This window comes from Pholis gunnellus (assembly GCF_910591455.1).
Source record: "Pholis gunnellus genome assembly, chromosome: 21".
In the NCBI taxonomy this organism is placed as follows: Eukaryota; Metazoa; Chordata; class Actinopteri; order Perciformes; family Pholidae; genus Pholis; species Pholis gunnellus.
The window spans coordinates 9,706,429-9,720,785 of NC_136548.1; the positions used below are offsets into that span (position 1 = coordinate 9,706,429).

The 14,357-nt window shown below is 43.8% G+C and overlaps 2 protein-coding genes across 3 annotated transcripts; both read left to right on the plus strand.

Moving 5' to 3' along the window:
- Nucleotides 1-4,512: 4,512 nt before the first annotated feature.
- LOC306713544 (uncharacterized protein) lies at nt 4,513-8,067 on the plus strand. The gene is made up of 5 exons (XM_079183282.1): nt 4,513-7,099; nt 7,221-7,416; nt 7,515-7,594; nt 7,674-7,759; nt 7,864-8,067. The coding sequence occupies exons 1-5, from the start codon at nt 4,766-4,768 to the stop codon at nt 7,922-7,924; spliced, it is 2,757 nt and encodes a 918-aa protein (XP_079039408.1). The 5' UTR covers nt 4,513-4,765; the 3' UTR covers nt 7,925-8,067.
- Nucleotides 8,068-8,660: 593 nt separating this feature from the next.
- On the plus strand, nt 8,661-13,683 carry LOC306712959 (uncharacterized protein). 2 transcript variants are annotated; one of them, XM_079182450.1, is made up of 8 exons: nt 8,661-8,736; nt 9,275-11,102; nt 11,277-11,322; nt 11,590-11,727; nt 11,960-12,052; nt 12,251-12,370; nt 12,891-12,941; nt 13,404-13,683. In XM_079182450.1, exons 2-8 carry the CDS (start codon nt 9,306-9,308, stop codon nt 13,430-13,432), a joined length of 2,274 nt encoding a protein of 757 aa, XP_079038576.1. In that variant the 5' UTR covers nt 8,661-8,736; nt 9,275-9,305; the 3' UTR covers nt 13,433-13,683. The 2 variants fall into 2 exon arrangements, with proteins under 2 accessions (XP_079038576.1, XP_079038575.1); XM_079182449.1 differs by having other exon boundaries at nt 12,891-13,683.
- The last annotated feature ends 674 nt before the right edge of the window (nt 13,684-14,357 follow it).

The following is a 14,357-nucleotide window of genomic DNA, read 5'->3' on the forward strand; positions in this document are numbered from 1 at the left end:
AGAAGAACATTGTGTGGGGTTGGATACCCAAACATTACACCACTATTCTGCTTTCCGCAAGATTTTCTAGATTTGGCTGCATGAATTTGTCGGTTACAATGGTTTTTATTTCATAATTATCTAAAAATGTTTCAAAACTTTCCTGGGTGGAAATAAAGACACATTTCCGAGTTTAGTTTATTTTTTTGGGGGCTGAGTTGTCATCCACCAGTTATTGGACACTTTACTTTTCATATATGCTGATTTGCTAACTTACCTGTATAGAGAGATTGCACTTTTTTCACGTTCAGCTGATCTACACTAGTTATTTTCATGTATGTTTAATTTATTATTTGGTGGTTTAGCAATTCAACACTGTCTGTGCTTTGCCTATAATTAGCGCCAAATTACACAGTTCTCTCTAGGAATTTTCCAAGTACACTTTTAGGAATGTATGGACAAGAGTATTATTGAGCTACTGGTGTTGGACAATAGGACGTGGCTCGCAGACAGTGTTTCACTAGACCTTCTTCACAATAGACTTTTTCAACAGCAGGAAAAAAACAGATGTAACTGAAAACATAAATTCTGGCTGTGTTGCATTTAGGGGTTTGAGTTTCATGGCCCTGCTATTATTGCAGGCTGGTTCACTTAAAAGGCTTCCTGTGATGCTTAAAGCTGCTCCAATCAATGTTTATATAATAACAGTGGATCAAATAATTATGTTTAATTAGAAAGGTGCTGCTTGTAGTGAAAAAACCCCACAACTAATTATTACCCAACTCTGCAGTTCCTCTCAGCTCGAAGGAACATTTTAGCTTTTTTCGGCTCATTGTTTGGGTTTCGCAGCCACAACTTTGAAACCAGGTCCAGCATCAAACCACAGACAAAGTTATCAACTATAGCTGCTGAACATAGTGCTGCATTGAGTAATGAAAGAGCAGATATGAAAGATTTCGGGGAGAGCTAAAAGGAAAGTAAATATTGAACTTACATTCATCGGGTTGCTTGAAACATGACTCCAATAAACGTCAAAGCTTCAGAGGTGTTGGACAGGGTTGTGGGCAGGCCAGTCAAGATCTTTCACATCAAACTCAGAAAACCATTTGTGGATCTTGCTTTGTTTATGTAGGCGTTGTCATGTTGAAACAGGAAAGGGCCTTCCCCAAACTGTCGCTGCAAAGCTGGAAGGACACTATTGTGTAAATAGCCTTGTATGCTGACTGTATGCTGATGAAGATTTCTCTTAGGGGGCGTATCCCAAAACATAAAACACAGCCTCATGCCACAAGTATAGGAAGCTATGTGAACAGGGGTGTCCATATACGTTTGGCAATATAGTTTAAGTACATCATTAGAAACTTTGTAAAATAAAGACAACAAATGCATGTGGTACACATGATGGGGTAAAAGATGTTGATTGGTCACTAACATGAATAAATGAAAAGGTCTCACTTCTTTCTCTCCATCTTGTTCTTAGTACTATATAACCGGAGCTGTGACCAGATTCTTCAGACCAGAGCTCACTAACCTCTCCAGCAACGACACAAACTCCATCCAGGAAACCTCAGTTGACAGCGAGCCCGCTAACCTTGGTCCCCCAGAGGGTGATGCTAGCGGAAGGGGGGTCGATGAGGAACAGCCTCTTGCAACAGCCTCTGTGCTGAGCTCTTCTAGGCCACTTGTTGCCTGGGAACTTTGCACCACAGACATCGACTTAGGAGCTGATCAAGAAAGCATGCAATATAAAACCCAGCTGAGCGAAGGCAGCCAGAGAAAAGCATCTGAGAAAGGTGAGAACATGAGAGAGGAACAGTGCCCCCAAGTGGGAAATGATGATGCAGGGCTGCTGGTCGCAAAAGAAGACAAACAAGAAGAAAACGGAGATAAAAAATGTAGTACTGGCGGGAGAGATGAGACGCCGGATTATGGTGCGTTTGAAGAACATGCAAACACCAGGTCACTAAAACTCACAGGTGATGCAATGAGAGAAGACATGGAGGAAAGTGGAAGAAAAGCTGGTGCTGAGGAGGAGACTAAGAGTGCAATGACACCGGAGGATCCTCAAAACATGGGTGAAACCATGAGAAACGTAAAGGAAGCAGAAAATGAAATGCAGCGTGAAGATGAAAAAGATTTACAGGTTGAAGACGTTGGGGTAAAATTGTGTCCGATCACAGATTTGAGTGTAGAAGAAGAAGATAACGTGCACATAGAAGAGGCAACGATTCAGAGGAACGAGGCAGATTCAACGGTGACTCATGAGGAAGTAGAAACCGGTGATGGTGTACCAGAGCTGGCCTGTGAAAACAAGAACAAGTCTGATGAGGGAGCAAAGCAATTTAGAAGTCAGCTGTCCGTCTGTGAGGAGTTGTCAGATGACGACAGAGATTTCAAGGGAGACCCAGGCTTTACTTCACAGCATGTTGAATTACAAATGGCCTCCGACAAAAGTGCCATTGAGTCTGAGGATCAGTCGTTTGTTGTCGAGCAAGAGCAGGTGATGGCTCATAGAAGTGAGAGTGATGAGGAGGAGGAGGAGGAGGAGGAGGAGGAGGAGGAGGATGAGGAGGATGATGAGGATGATGAGGAGGATGAGGATGAGGAGGAGGAGGAGGAGGAGGAGGAGGAGGAGGAGGAGGAGGAGGAGGAGGGTGCTGTCATTAGGGAAGAAAATGTGAATGAGGACGCAAACAACCAGACAACAGATGAAGCGCCGGAGCAGGAGGACGTCATCAAAATAGTTCCTGAAGAAAGTCAAGAAGTGGGAAATGATGATGCAGGGCTGCTGGTCGCAAAAGAAGACAAACAAGAAGAAAAAGGAGATAAAAAATTGAGCACTGGCGGGAGAGATGAGACGCCGGATGATAGTGCGTATGAAGAACATGCAAACACCAGGTCACTAAAACTCACAGGTGATGCAATGAGTGAAGACATGGAGGAAAGTGGGAGAAAAGCTGGTGCTGAGGAGGAGACTAAGAGTGCAATGACACCGGAGGATCCTCAAAACATGGGTGAAACCATGAGAAACGTAAAGGAAGCAGAAAATGAAATGCAGCGTGAAGATGAAAAAGATTTACAGGCTGAAGACGTTGGGGTAAAATCGTGTCCGATCACAGATTTGAGTGTAGAAGAAGAAGATAACGTGCACATAGAAGAGGCAACGATTCAGAGGAACGAGGCAGATTCAACGGTGACGCATGAGGAAGTAGAAACCGGTGATGGTGTACCAGAGCTGGCCTGTGAAAACAACAACAAGTCTGATGAGGGAGCAAAGCAATTTAGAAGTCAGCTGTCCGTCTGTGAGGAGTTGTCAGATGACGACAGAGATTTCAAGGGAGACCCAGGCTTTACTTCACAGCATGTTGAATTACAAATGGCCTCCGACAAAAGTGCCATTGAGTCTGAGGATCAGTCGTTTGTTGTCGAGCAAGAGCAGGTGATGGCTCATAGAAGTGAGAGTGATGAGGAGGAGGAGGAGGAGGAGGAGGAGGAGGAGGAGGTTGATGAGGATGATGAGGATGATGAGGAGGATGAGGATGAGGAGGAGGAGGAGGAGGAGGAGGAGGAGGAGGAGGAGGAGGAGGGTGCTGTCATTGGGGAAGAAAATGTGAATGACGACGCAAACAACCAGACAATAGATGAAGCGCCGGAGCAGGAGGACGTCATCAAAATAGTTCCTGAAGAAAGTCAAGAAGTGGGAAATGATGATGTAGGGCTGATGGTCGCAAAAGAAGACAAACAAGAAGAAAAAGGAGATAAAGAATTGAGCACTGGCGGGAGAGATGAGACGCCGGATTATGGTGCGTATGAAGAACATGCAAACACCAGGTCACTAAAACTCACAGGTGATGAAATGAGAGAAGACATGGAGGAAAGTGGGAGAAAAGCTGGTGCTGAGGAGGAGACTAAGAGGGCAATGACACCGGAGGATCCTCAAAACATGGGTGAAACCATGAGAAACGTAAAGGAAGCAAAAAATGAAATGCAGCGTGAAGATGAAAAAGATTTACAGGCTGAAGACGTTGGGGTAAAATCGTGTCCGATCACAGATTTGAGTGTAGAAGAAGAAGATAACGTGCACATAGAAGAGGCAAAGATTCAGAGGAACGAGGCAGATTCAACGGTGACGCATGAGGAAGTAGAAACCGGTGATGGTGTACCAGAGCTGGCCTGTGAAAACAACAACAAGTCTGATGAGGGAGCAAAGCAATTTAGAAGTCAGCTGTCCGTCTGTGAGGAGTTGTCAGATGACGACAGAGATTTCAAGGGAGACCCAGGCTTTACTTCACAGCATGTTGAATTACAAATGGCCTCCAACAAAAGTGCCATTGAGTCTGAGGATCAGTCGTTTGTTGTCGAGCAAGAGCATGTGATGGCTCATAGAAGTGAGAGTGATGAGGATGAGGAGGAGGAGGATGAGGAGGAGGAGGAGGTTGATGAGGATGAGGAGGAGGAGGAGGAGGAGGAGGAGGAGGTTGATGAGGAGGAGGAGGAGGAGGAGGAGGAGGGTGCTGTCATTGGGGAAGAAAATGTGAATGATAACAACCAGACAATAGATGAAGCGCCGGAGCAGGAGGACGTCATCAAAACAGTTCCCGAAGAAAGTCAAGAAGAAGACATTTTAACTCAAAATGTTACATGCAGCGAAGAAGTCGTGCAGAATGCTAAAACAGAGCTGCACACAGCTGAATTCCCAGATGTGGGACAAGTGGATTTGGCTAAGGACGCTGATGTGCAAACCAAAACAAGAGAGGTAGATGAGGACGAGACAGAAAGCCGTAGCATGGTGATCAATGAAGAACCTGACGCGACAACGACACACATTTCAGTAGATGAGGGACTTTTTCAGAAAGATCAAGTAGAAGAGGAGAGGCTCTTCCGTGAAGTAGGCAACGAAGAAAGTGCCATGGAAAAAGCAGGTACAATGACCTCAGTTGCGTTAAAGCCTGAAGGCGAGACGCGACAGGAAATGAGTGGAGCGTTTAAAAATATTCCCCTGGGGATATGTGAAGGCCGGCTTGTTGTCTCGCAGGAGCTAAACTTTCCAACGTGTGAGGAAACACAAGAGGGAGTTCCTGAGTACAACAATGTGCCTGGGCCAGATGACAATGCAACACAAAGGTTCCTGGAGGAAGGAGATTGCGAGGAAATCCAGGGCAGCCAATTACCAGAAGAGGTGGAGAGCAAAGAGCCGGAGAGCCTTCAAAACGGTGCTGACTATTTACTGGTGACGGAGCATATGGAAGAAGAGCAAGAAAGTACGCAAGATGTTAAGAACAGCTTTGATGCTGGATTGCCTCAAGAAACAGAGAAACCACTTGTCGAAGCAGCAACTCAAGAATCAGGACATTTATTTGAGGAAGAGGAAGGAGAACTACTGGTTGACTCAATGAAGACGGGCATCGAACAATTTGAGTCAGACGTTGGCTTTACAGAAGAGATCGATAAGGCGGCAGAAGAACCGCAAGATGGGTCTGAAGAGATTTTGGTTGAATATGACATCGACGAAGGGTTATGTGATTCCAAAGTAGCTGATGCTGCTGGAGTTGGCAGTGAGACGGCAGGAGCTTTAACAGCAGAGGAAACGTTCCTCAAGGCTGAAGGGCAGAAGATGTCAGAGAGCTTCCTTCAGGAATCCGTAGATGCCCTGAGCTCAGAGCAAAACAGCGACATGACTCCTAGTTTACTGGAAGACATAACTGAATCTGGATTCCTCAGACGGCACGATGAGACTGAGCCTAAACTACTCGAAGATGTAGAAATGCCAGATGCAGGGATAGACGTGGAAGAAACGGGTTGTGAAGTTGAGCAGTTTGCAGCAGAAGATGAAATGCAGAGCAAAAATGAGGTGGAGATTTCACATCTGCAGGTAGTGGGACTGACAGAATCTGGATTGTCTCGACCAGTCGGGTCACTGGAGACGAGAAATCAACAGTCAGACGAAGCACTTGAGATGAGCGATGAGATGTTAACAGACTCTGAATCAGCTAATGAATCAAAGACGGTAGAGTCCAAACCAAAAGATTTGACTTTGATTTCAAGAGAAGAAGTGGCAAAGCATGTGACAGAATCGGAGGGGAGTTGTGCTGAAGAAGCGGTTTGCTCATTCGGTGGACGTCAGGATGTGATCGATGAGGAAATCCTCGACTTGTGGCTACAGACGGCTTTGTCAGAGGACAACGATGGCATACAACAACAAGTAGGGCCGCAGCCTGGACAACAAATAAAGCCATCCAATGAGGAGCGAGGTGAAATATCATCAGTGTACACAGAGAAGGATAAAGAGCAGCTTGTGGAGTCAAGTTCAAGGGAATCTGAATTAGTGAGGGACACAGAAACGTCTTCATCAACAGTAGAGTCTGGATTTTTGGACCAGTCTCTCGGTGAATGGGGAACTTGTAACAGTGGAAGTCAGCTACTGATATCAACTAGCAGCGGGTCATTTCAAGGCATATATGACACGTTGGCTATTGTGTCAGAGTCAGCAGACATCTCTGAATTGTCTACCCAACAACCTAACTCTGAATCTCAGGATACATTGATGGAGGAAGCAGCTGAGACCGAGCAATGGTATCTGAAAGAGAAGGAATCATTCGCTGAGTCAGGATTTCACCCTGATTCAGGAGTCCCGTCACCAGAGGCCAGACATCTGAATCAGGAATCAGATAAATCACCTGAAAAAACAGACGAGGAAGAGGTTGAATCAGCGGAGACTGAATCTGGATCACAGAAAGAGATCGATGCTGAGGTATCCGACCGGAAAGACACTGAAGAAGCAGAAGCTAAGCCACCGACAGAAATGAGTTCTCTATTCGAGGTCGAGAAAACAAAAGCTGAAGATGAGCCTCTTGAGGTGACTGTGTCCGACTCTCCGGATGAAATCAAACGCACAGAATCAGGACGATCTAGATCCGGCTCAGAGGCGTCGTTAGAGGATGAGATCGTGTTGACGGAATCTGGTTCACAGGGCAACACCTGCACTGAATCCGAGTGGAAGTTGCCCTCAGTGGACGAACCGCAGCCCGGGTGGTCAGAAGATGTTGCTGAATCATTACTTGGGCTAAACAGGACTGACGTGGCAGGACAGCCAACGACAAAGTCCGAAGATCAAATGGAGGTATTGCTTCTAAAATTACATATTTAACCGTATAAAAACATCTTATTAAATCATGAATGAAACCAGGCAGTATTCATAACATATAAAGATGGTGTGAATTGAGTTGTGTTTGTAATTGCAGGTGGACAGCTCTGCGCTTGACTTCACTGCGCAAAGGTCGAGAATTTCTGTTAAAAACCCTCGTGTAAGGCCACCCAAAGATCCCCGCTCCCTTCTACATATGCCCTCATTGGATCCCACACCCTCTCCACATCTGTCTGCCAAAGTCCCCACAGGTGTGCCTTTGGGAGGCTTGGGCTTTGGATTAAAACTGCCTGGTAGGTCACTTTATGATGAATGGAAGGCCAGTACCTTGAGTCCTTTATGTCCAATTATTTTTAACCTGTAAAGGATGTCACACTTGTTTTTGTTTTAGGGCTTGGTGCAGGATTTCCTGTTTTAAAAAAGACACAACGGGTGGCGAGAGATGAAAGTAGTCCAGACACCCTCTCACAGGTATTATTAATAATTTTTGAATATTACCTTTCTCTTATGTTGAGGTGTATATACATTATTAAAATGTGACTATCAACAGGAGACAAAGCCAGAGGAGAGGAGTGACACTCACACCCAGGATGAGCCGCAACACAAACCTAAATGGATGCCACCAAGACATCCAGGGTAAAGAAAACAGTCTACGAGTATTGACATCATAATGTTCAACACAAAATAGGCATCTTATGCTCAGACATGTTCTGATTCTTAGTTTTCTCCTGTGTCCCCAGATTTGGAAACCCACTTATGTCCGAGCTGAAGACCAAACTAAAGAAAACCACAAAAGAGTGAGAAGAAGATGAATTGTGATGCTTTGTATGAATTTAAATATAATATGCAAATTGATTTATTTTTCGTGTATTTATGAAACTGAACACAGTGATGAAATGTCCATTAAGTCAATTATTTGTGCTATGTTTTGTAATAAAGCTTAACTTAAAAAAGAAGTGGTCATTTTTTATACACAGTGCATGAAGTGGGGACGTTGCCGTGTTTTCAGCAGACACAAGTCTCACATCTCTCTGAGGTGCAAAAGGACAAAATAAACTATTGAAGTCCATATTGACGCTGGTTGTGTTGTTGACTGAGTGCTGGTGGAAGACCTGAAACCAGACAGTTTGAATGTGCTCAGAACTTCAAAATATTTCCATTTTGTAGTTCACAAAGCCTCCTGGACATGTGTTTCAAAAATATATTATGTATTTATTTATTTATTATAAATTCATTTGGGAATTCACAACAATATATTTTTTTAACCTTGCAGGGTAAATAAATTACATGAATGTATTTAATCTTAAAATGTAGTTTTATGCTGACAGTAGATGGCAGTACTGTTCCATCGTATGGACATCCCTCCCTCTTAAACTCACGAAGAAGAAGCCTTCAGCTGTGATTGGTTAGAATGATCCAATAAATTTGAGGAAAGCTGGTGACGTTGTTTGAACCAAGAGCGGCGCTGAGTGACTTCATGAACTTTTCGATGTTGTTTTTGACACTCTGTTGTTTACTAGATAAATATTTCAGTCGACAGACTCGAATCGAAACATTTTTTTAAAGTCGTTTCACGAATATAAACCTCCACCAAGAAGTGCCTGTTGAGTTTGGTAGGTCAAAGTTGTTTCCGTTCTACCAACTGACGTTACCAAGCTAATGTTAGCTTAGCCTCATTCCTGGCTGTCTTATACGCCTCGAGCACAACCATACTGGGACCTCTCAAGATGAAACGTCAACGGTTTCTTCTACCTGCCATGTTGTATGTGTCTTAGCAGCTTATCTTAGTCGGCTGATGTTGTCGACATTATTGAATATAGCAACGGAATATGTTTTCTGCCTCTCTAGACTGAAGGTAAATACATGTTCATCAACGTCAGTCACACAGTGTGCATCTCCCTTCTAGTGATCATGTTGTGTGGTTGACACCGGTCAGCGGATAGTCATGGCTTTATCTTTTATAGTGAAAATGTTTTTTTAATTGTACTTTGTTCCCACTTGCTATTTTTACTAGTCTGTACATTTTATTATGTTGACACTAACATAATCCAGTTCTAAAGCCAGTTTGATATCAGAGCTGGCAATAATTGTGACATTTTCCCGATGTAATGTAAAAGTACAAAATGTTCTGTGTTGATTAAATCGCTGCAGGCACGGAGGGTCTTGGTGGACAGCTGGCAAAATGTCTTGTGGGCGCTTATTGAATGTCCCGGATGCTCCTGTTGTCCGGTTGGAAGACGAGTTCTTGCCGGAAATTACCCTCCTTGATGTTGCATGTGATTCCCCTGAGACTTTCGACGCCAAACCTTCTAGACAGAATGGCACAATAACGTCGGAAACGAGCTCAAGTGACGGCGCTGAAGAAGGCAATTCTGAAGTCCACAATCCTGAACTGTCTAAACATAATAGTACAACAAGTACATACTCTAATGATAAAATGGTTGAACCCCCTGAGACTATAAGTAATCGAGAGCAGTGGATGGATGCCCGATACCTCGAAGAAATAACTCTCCTTGATGTCACACGTGAATCAGAGCTGTTATCTTCCATGGAGGTCACACAGGAGAGTATTTTGGAAAACAGTAGGCCTTCACCGGAGCACAGTGGATCAAACTTGGCAAAGAGTCAAACATCAGCCGAAGAAACATCCGATAGTCATCCTTCTAATGTTACTACCGACATGAGCTCCTCGAGCGTTGTGTCTGTCCGGTGTGCTGCATCGCAGTTCTCTACTTCCGACATGCAGTGCAACACTAGTTCAAAGAATGTCACCTCGGAGCTTCATGGTGAACCTCTGGTGACCTCGAATGCTGTGGAAGCTAACCATGAAGAGCCGCCTGCCAACCACGATGCCGAGTTGTCTAGCAAGGAGACACGACCAAGCCCAAAAACATCTGGGTCTGTGAACGGCACATTAACCTCTCCTCAGAGTTCCTCCACGGATTCAAACACCCCTGCTCAAATACCCTGCCCTAAGAATACGACACTGGATCTTCGCCCGTCTAATGAAAGCAGCCCCAAAGCGGAGAGTGAGGCTACAGATCAGGCTACTTCAGTCCCGGACAACACCACTGAAACTTCCCTCGTTATCAGTCAGAATGTCTCCGCTGTGAAGGCAACCGGTTCATCTGCTGTGTTGAACTCCACTTTTGACAGACATTCTCTTCAAAAAACCTGTGCCAATACTTTTTTAGGGGATGCTGGTGCTGCAACCAGTTGCCTCCAAAACACTTTCGATGCGCAATCTCCTCGGCAGAACGGCACGATAACTTTGTCAGAAACGAGCTCGAGTGGCGGTCGCCAGAACACCTTCGACAAGTCCAGTCCTGTTAAGGTCTGTGATGCAACGAGTAGCCCGAAAGAAAACAATTCTGTAGCCCCAACTCCAGAACATAATGGGCCAGTTTCTAGCACAGACCCCAATACCAGGATGGTTGACACCCCTGAGAGCGTGTCTGAAGTTAATCCAGCTGTTGAGGAGGCTTCTGGAGCCGGCCAACGTGACACTAAGGATCAATCCCAATCAAGTCTGCCTTTGAAAGATGGTTTCTCCGACACTTTAGTTCATCAGAACATGGATGTGGAGAACAACAAAGCGAACCCATTCAATTTGGATGATACAGTAGATTTCAGGGTAGACTCTTTGAGCGCTTCAACACCAATGACTACCTGTAAAATCTTAAGCTTGAATACTCAACGAGAGGGCGGCAAAACCACAGCGGTCCAGAAAAGGCTGTATGGGGATGGTCTCAGGAAGCCAGATGGTCAGCTGCCATCGGATGTTCCCTCAAACATCGTCTGTGACCGAAAAACATTCTTGATGCGTACAGCTGCTACTGGGATGCAGCCTCCTTCGAGAGCTGCATCCCAGCTGTTGAGACACAAGCCAGGCTCCGCACCGTCGGGAAGGTTTGGCGCGTTGACGTCAGGCCTGCCCATGACGAGACAGGGAACCCAAACCGCTGCTGGTGCACCCCAGGTAATAGGATTTGAATGTCTTTTTTTTGTAAACCACTAAGTGTACAAAATATTGACAGTACATTGTGTTTAATAGAATTGATCAAATGAACTCAATTGACAATGTCACTGAAAACTGCACACGAGCATTGACTGCATGTACATTGATGACATCCTCTGTTCTTGTGTATTTAAGACCACAGGAACATCAAGCTCTCACCACTTGCGTTCTTCAACAACAGGTAGGCAGTGTGTGTGTGTGTGTGTGTGTGTAGTTTCATTCTTTATACATCTTGAGGGTAAATTATTAGAAGTAAGGCATGAGAATTGTCAGCATCTGTGCGCTTTATTGGTGAATGTTACAATTTGTGAAGTATTTTTAGACTAAGGACGTAGCTCGGTTAGTTTGCAGATTGTTTTTTTTTTCTTCCCATTCTTAACTTCAGCTTTACTTTTAGCTGCGTACAGTGTTCACAGTCCACATCGTCTTCCCTCTGTGCTGACATTAGGATCAAAGCAACCCCATTCAGGCTTGCAGAGACCTCAGGTGAGTGGCGTTCCGTCAGGCATCCAGAGAGCTGCAACAGGTCTCAGGCCGCCATCACTGAGAAGCACCGCATCATCTAACAGACTCCGTGGACCTACAGGTACTCATTCAGTGGTCAGACTGTATGCTTTAACTGTTTATTCTGATATTCAGTTACAAACAGGAAAAATACATGCACGTACATTTTAGTTCAAGTTTGGTCTTGCTCTACCTTCGTATGGTATTTCTGAGCCCCAATATAAACAAACTAAAAGTGAACAAAGAAGACGATGAATTAACATGATTTTCAATGTAATCGTTTAGTTTTTTTCTCCCCTTTTTTGACACTTAAGCGGCTACTAACCCTGCGACGAAGACTTCACAAGCAAATAAGTCACTCCTAACTAGAGGTGATTCTTTCCCAGGAGCAAAGAGGAAGAGAATGGGTAAAAAAATAGAATGCATTTATTTGTATTTATTTTTGCATTTCAAAGACCTGCATGGTTAGTATTTGCACAAAAGCTGTGCAAAAACGGTGAACCCCTATAACTAAAACTGTACAACAGTTTTTATGATGGTGTTCAAAACCTGGACTTTTCTGAGCTTCCTAAATATAAACTCACACTTTTATCTCATGCTTTCAGATACTCTCGAACCATCCACTAGCACCGAAGCCTCAGTATCTGATGCTGCAAACGGAGCCAAAACCGTGAAACGGTCCACAACTAGTAGGAGAGCTTTACCAGCTAAAACCCAAAAGAACGGTAGGTTGTGATTGTACCATACTGTTCTGTAATGTAAAACAATTAAACCATAGTGTGATGTAATTTGTGTTGCCGGAAGGGTTTTATGGTCAAGTGTGTTCAGTAATCTTAACTTCTTCATCACATGCTTTCAGATGCTGCGGTGCTGTTAGCAGAGCTAGCACCCTGAAACCGCCCGCAAGCAGCCATAGAGCTCTACTAGCTAAAGCAAAAGGCATTATTATTAAGTATGCTAATAGCTATAATTCTACAGTGCTATAAGCATATCATAACACATAAGTATAATGCATTATACTATATATGGGCGTGATAGAAAGTGGTAGCCTCCAACGGGTGTCTGTGGATAGTAGCTACTATCGCTACCATCACCACATAGCGTTGGCTGGGAGAGGAGAAGTAACGGAGGGAAGTCATACATCAGGAAGCCACCTTCATTTATCCAAGTCTGATGTACAGACAATAAAAAGCAGAAGATTAAAGATTCCTTGTCTTCAGTAATATGATTCAAATTGCATTGCAGATTGCGCCAACTGCAAAAAGCATTTAGAAGAAATACAGAGACTCAAAGAAGGTAAGTCTAGTTACAGTAGTTTTATCTTAAAGTTTATTAATAATGACTTCGAAAATGACATGCTCCAATGTTCAAGATTTAAAGAAGTATCAGTGCCTTAACAATCCCTCAGGTGACTTCTTCTGTCCCATGTATCAAATAGTTTCCTCAGTAATGACGTCATAGGAGTGTAGGTGGACTCTGTCCCAGGTTGGCTTAGTTATGTATTGTTCTTACTTCCAAACTGAGTTTTTTAGGGAAATGTTTAACTCCTTGGTTGGGATGCAACAGTGTGGCTATTAAGGCGATGTCATACCTGCAACGCTGTTACAGAGTATTAGTAGTGTTAGTAATCCAAAAAGTCCACCTTCTCGTCTTGGTGTTTTTAGTCCGGTCTCATAAATGTGTCAAGATCCCACTTTTTTTATTTTTTTGTCCCATGTTTGAAATAGTTAATGCAATTATCCATATTTCTTTTTCCAGAGCTGCTGAAGAAAAGTAAACAAGAATAATGCTGATTTTAATTTTATTTTATCACCTTTTTCCACTGTAAATATGATATATAATAATAATAATAATAAAGGACAGCGCTGAAATGAAGATACTGTGTACAGACTCCGTGGACCTACACGTACTCATTCAGTGGTCAGACTGTATGCTTTGACTGTTTATTCTGTTACAAATGAGAAAAATGTACGTACATTTGTGTTCAAATTCGGTCTTGCTGTACATACATATGGTATTTCTATACAGCTGTATTGCTGAGCCCTAATAATAAAGTGAACAAACAAGACGATGAATTAACATACATTTTAATGGAATTGTTTTTTTTCCTTTTTACACACAAGGGATTAAGAGCACCTACTCTTTTGTGAATGTATCCTTAGATGGAGTGGCAATGAACGTCTCAACCTCACACATTCAACTATTTACAACGACTACCCACTGAGCAAATCCGCGTTTACGCACACAGTCGAACCAGGCAGACACCACAAAGTTTACCCTTGTATATAAATTAATAATCCTCAACTCCGTCTGGAGTCTCCTCGCTATCTAAAGACAACACAGCTAACTAAGCGCATCCCTAGTCTTCGTGCAGCTACTTGTGGTGGGTATTTACGCACTGAAGACCGCTGGTTAAGCAGAGCGACGAGCGAGCAAGCAACTCTCCTGAAACCACGGACGTGCTCCCAAGCGAGCTTCAACCACGTTCGCCACAGCACTACACAGAATCAGCTCATCGAACCCAAAGGGGGACGTCGCTACAGTACAAGGGAGAGCTTCGACAGAATTACGCACAGAGCAACTTGCAAGCGTCATCTGGGCCTGCTGCAGCCTAAACATAACTGACACACTTCACCTGAGTATTTCTTTAGTTATAATAAATACTTTTAATTTACCATCATCCCTTGTGTCCTTTCCGTATTTGTCGTAGCC

Bases quoted from the DNA above. Each gene is read 5' to 3' on its own strand.
- LOC306713544 (XM_079183282.1), top strand. From the start codon at position 4,766: ATGGTGATCAATGAAGAACCTGACGCGACAACGACACACATTTCAGTA. The intron at 7,100-7,220 runs GTATTGCTTCTA...TTGTAATTGCAG, and splicing joins AGTCCGAAGATCAAATGGAG to GTGGACAGCTCTGCGCTTGA. The intron at 7,595-7,673 runs GTATTATTAATA...GACTATCAACAG, and splicing joins GTCCAGACACCCTCTCACAG to GAGACAAAGCCAGAGGAGAG.
- LOC306712959 (XM_079182449.1), top strand. From the start codon at position 9,306: ATGTCTTGTGGGCGCTTATTGAATGTCCCGGATGCTCCTGTTGTCCGG. The intron at 11,103-11,276 runs GTAATAGGATTT...TGTGTATTTAAG, and splicing joins CCGCTGCTGGTGCACCCCAG to ACCACAGGAACATCAAGCTC. The intron at 12,053-12,250 runs GTAAAAAAATAG...TCATGCTTTCAG, and splicing joins AGCAAAGAGGAAGAGAATGG to ATACTCTCGAACCATCCACT.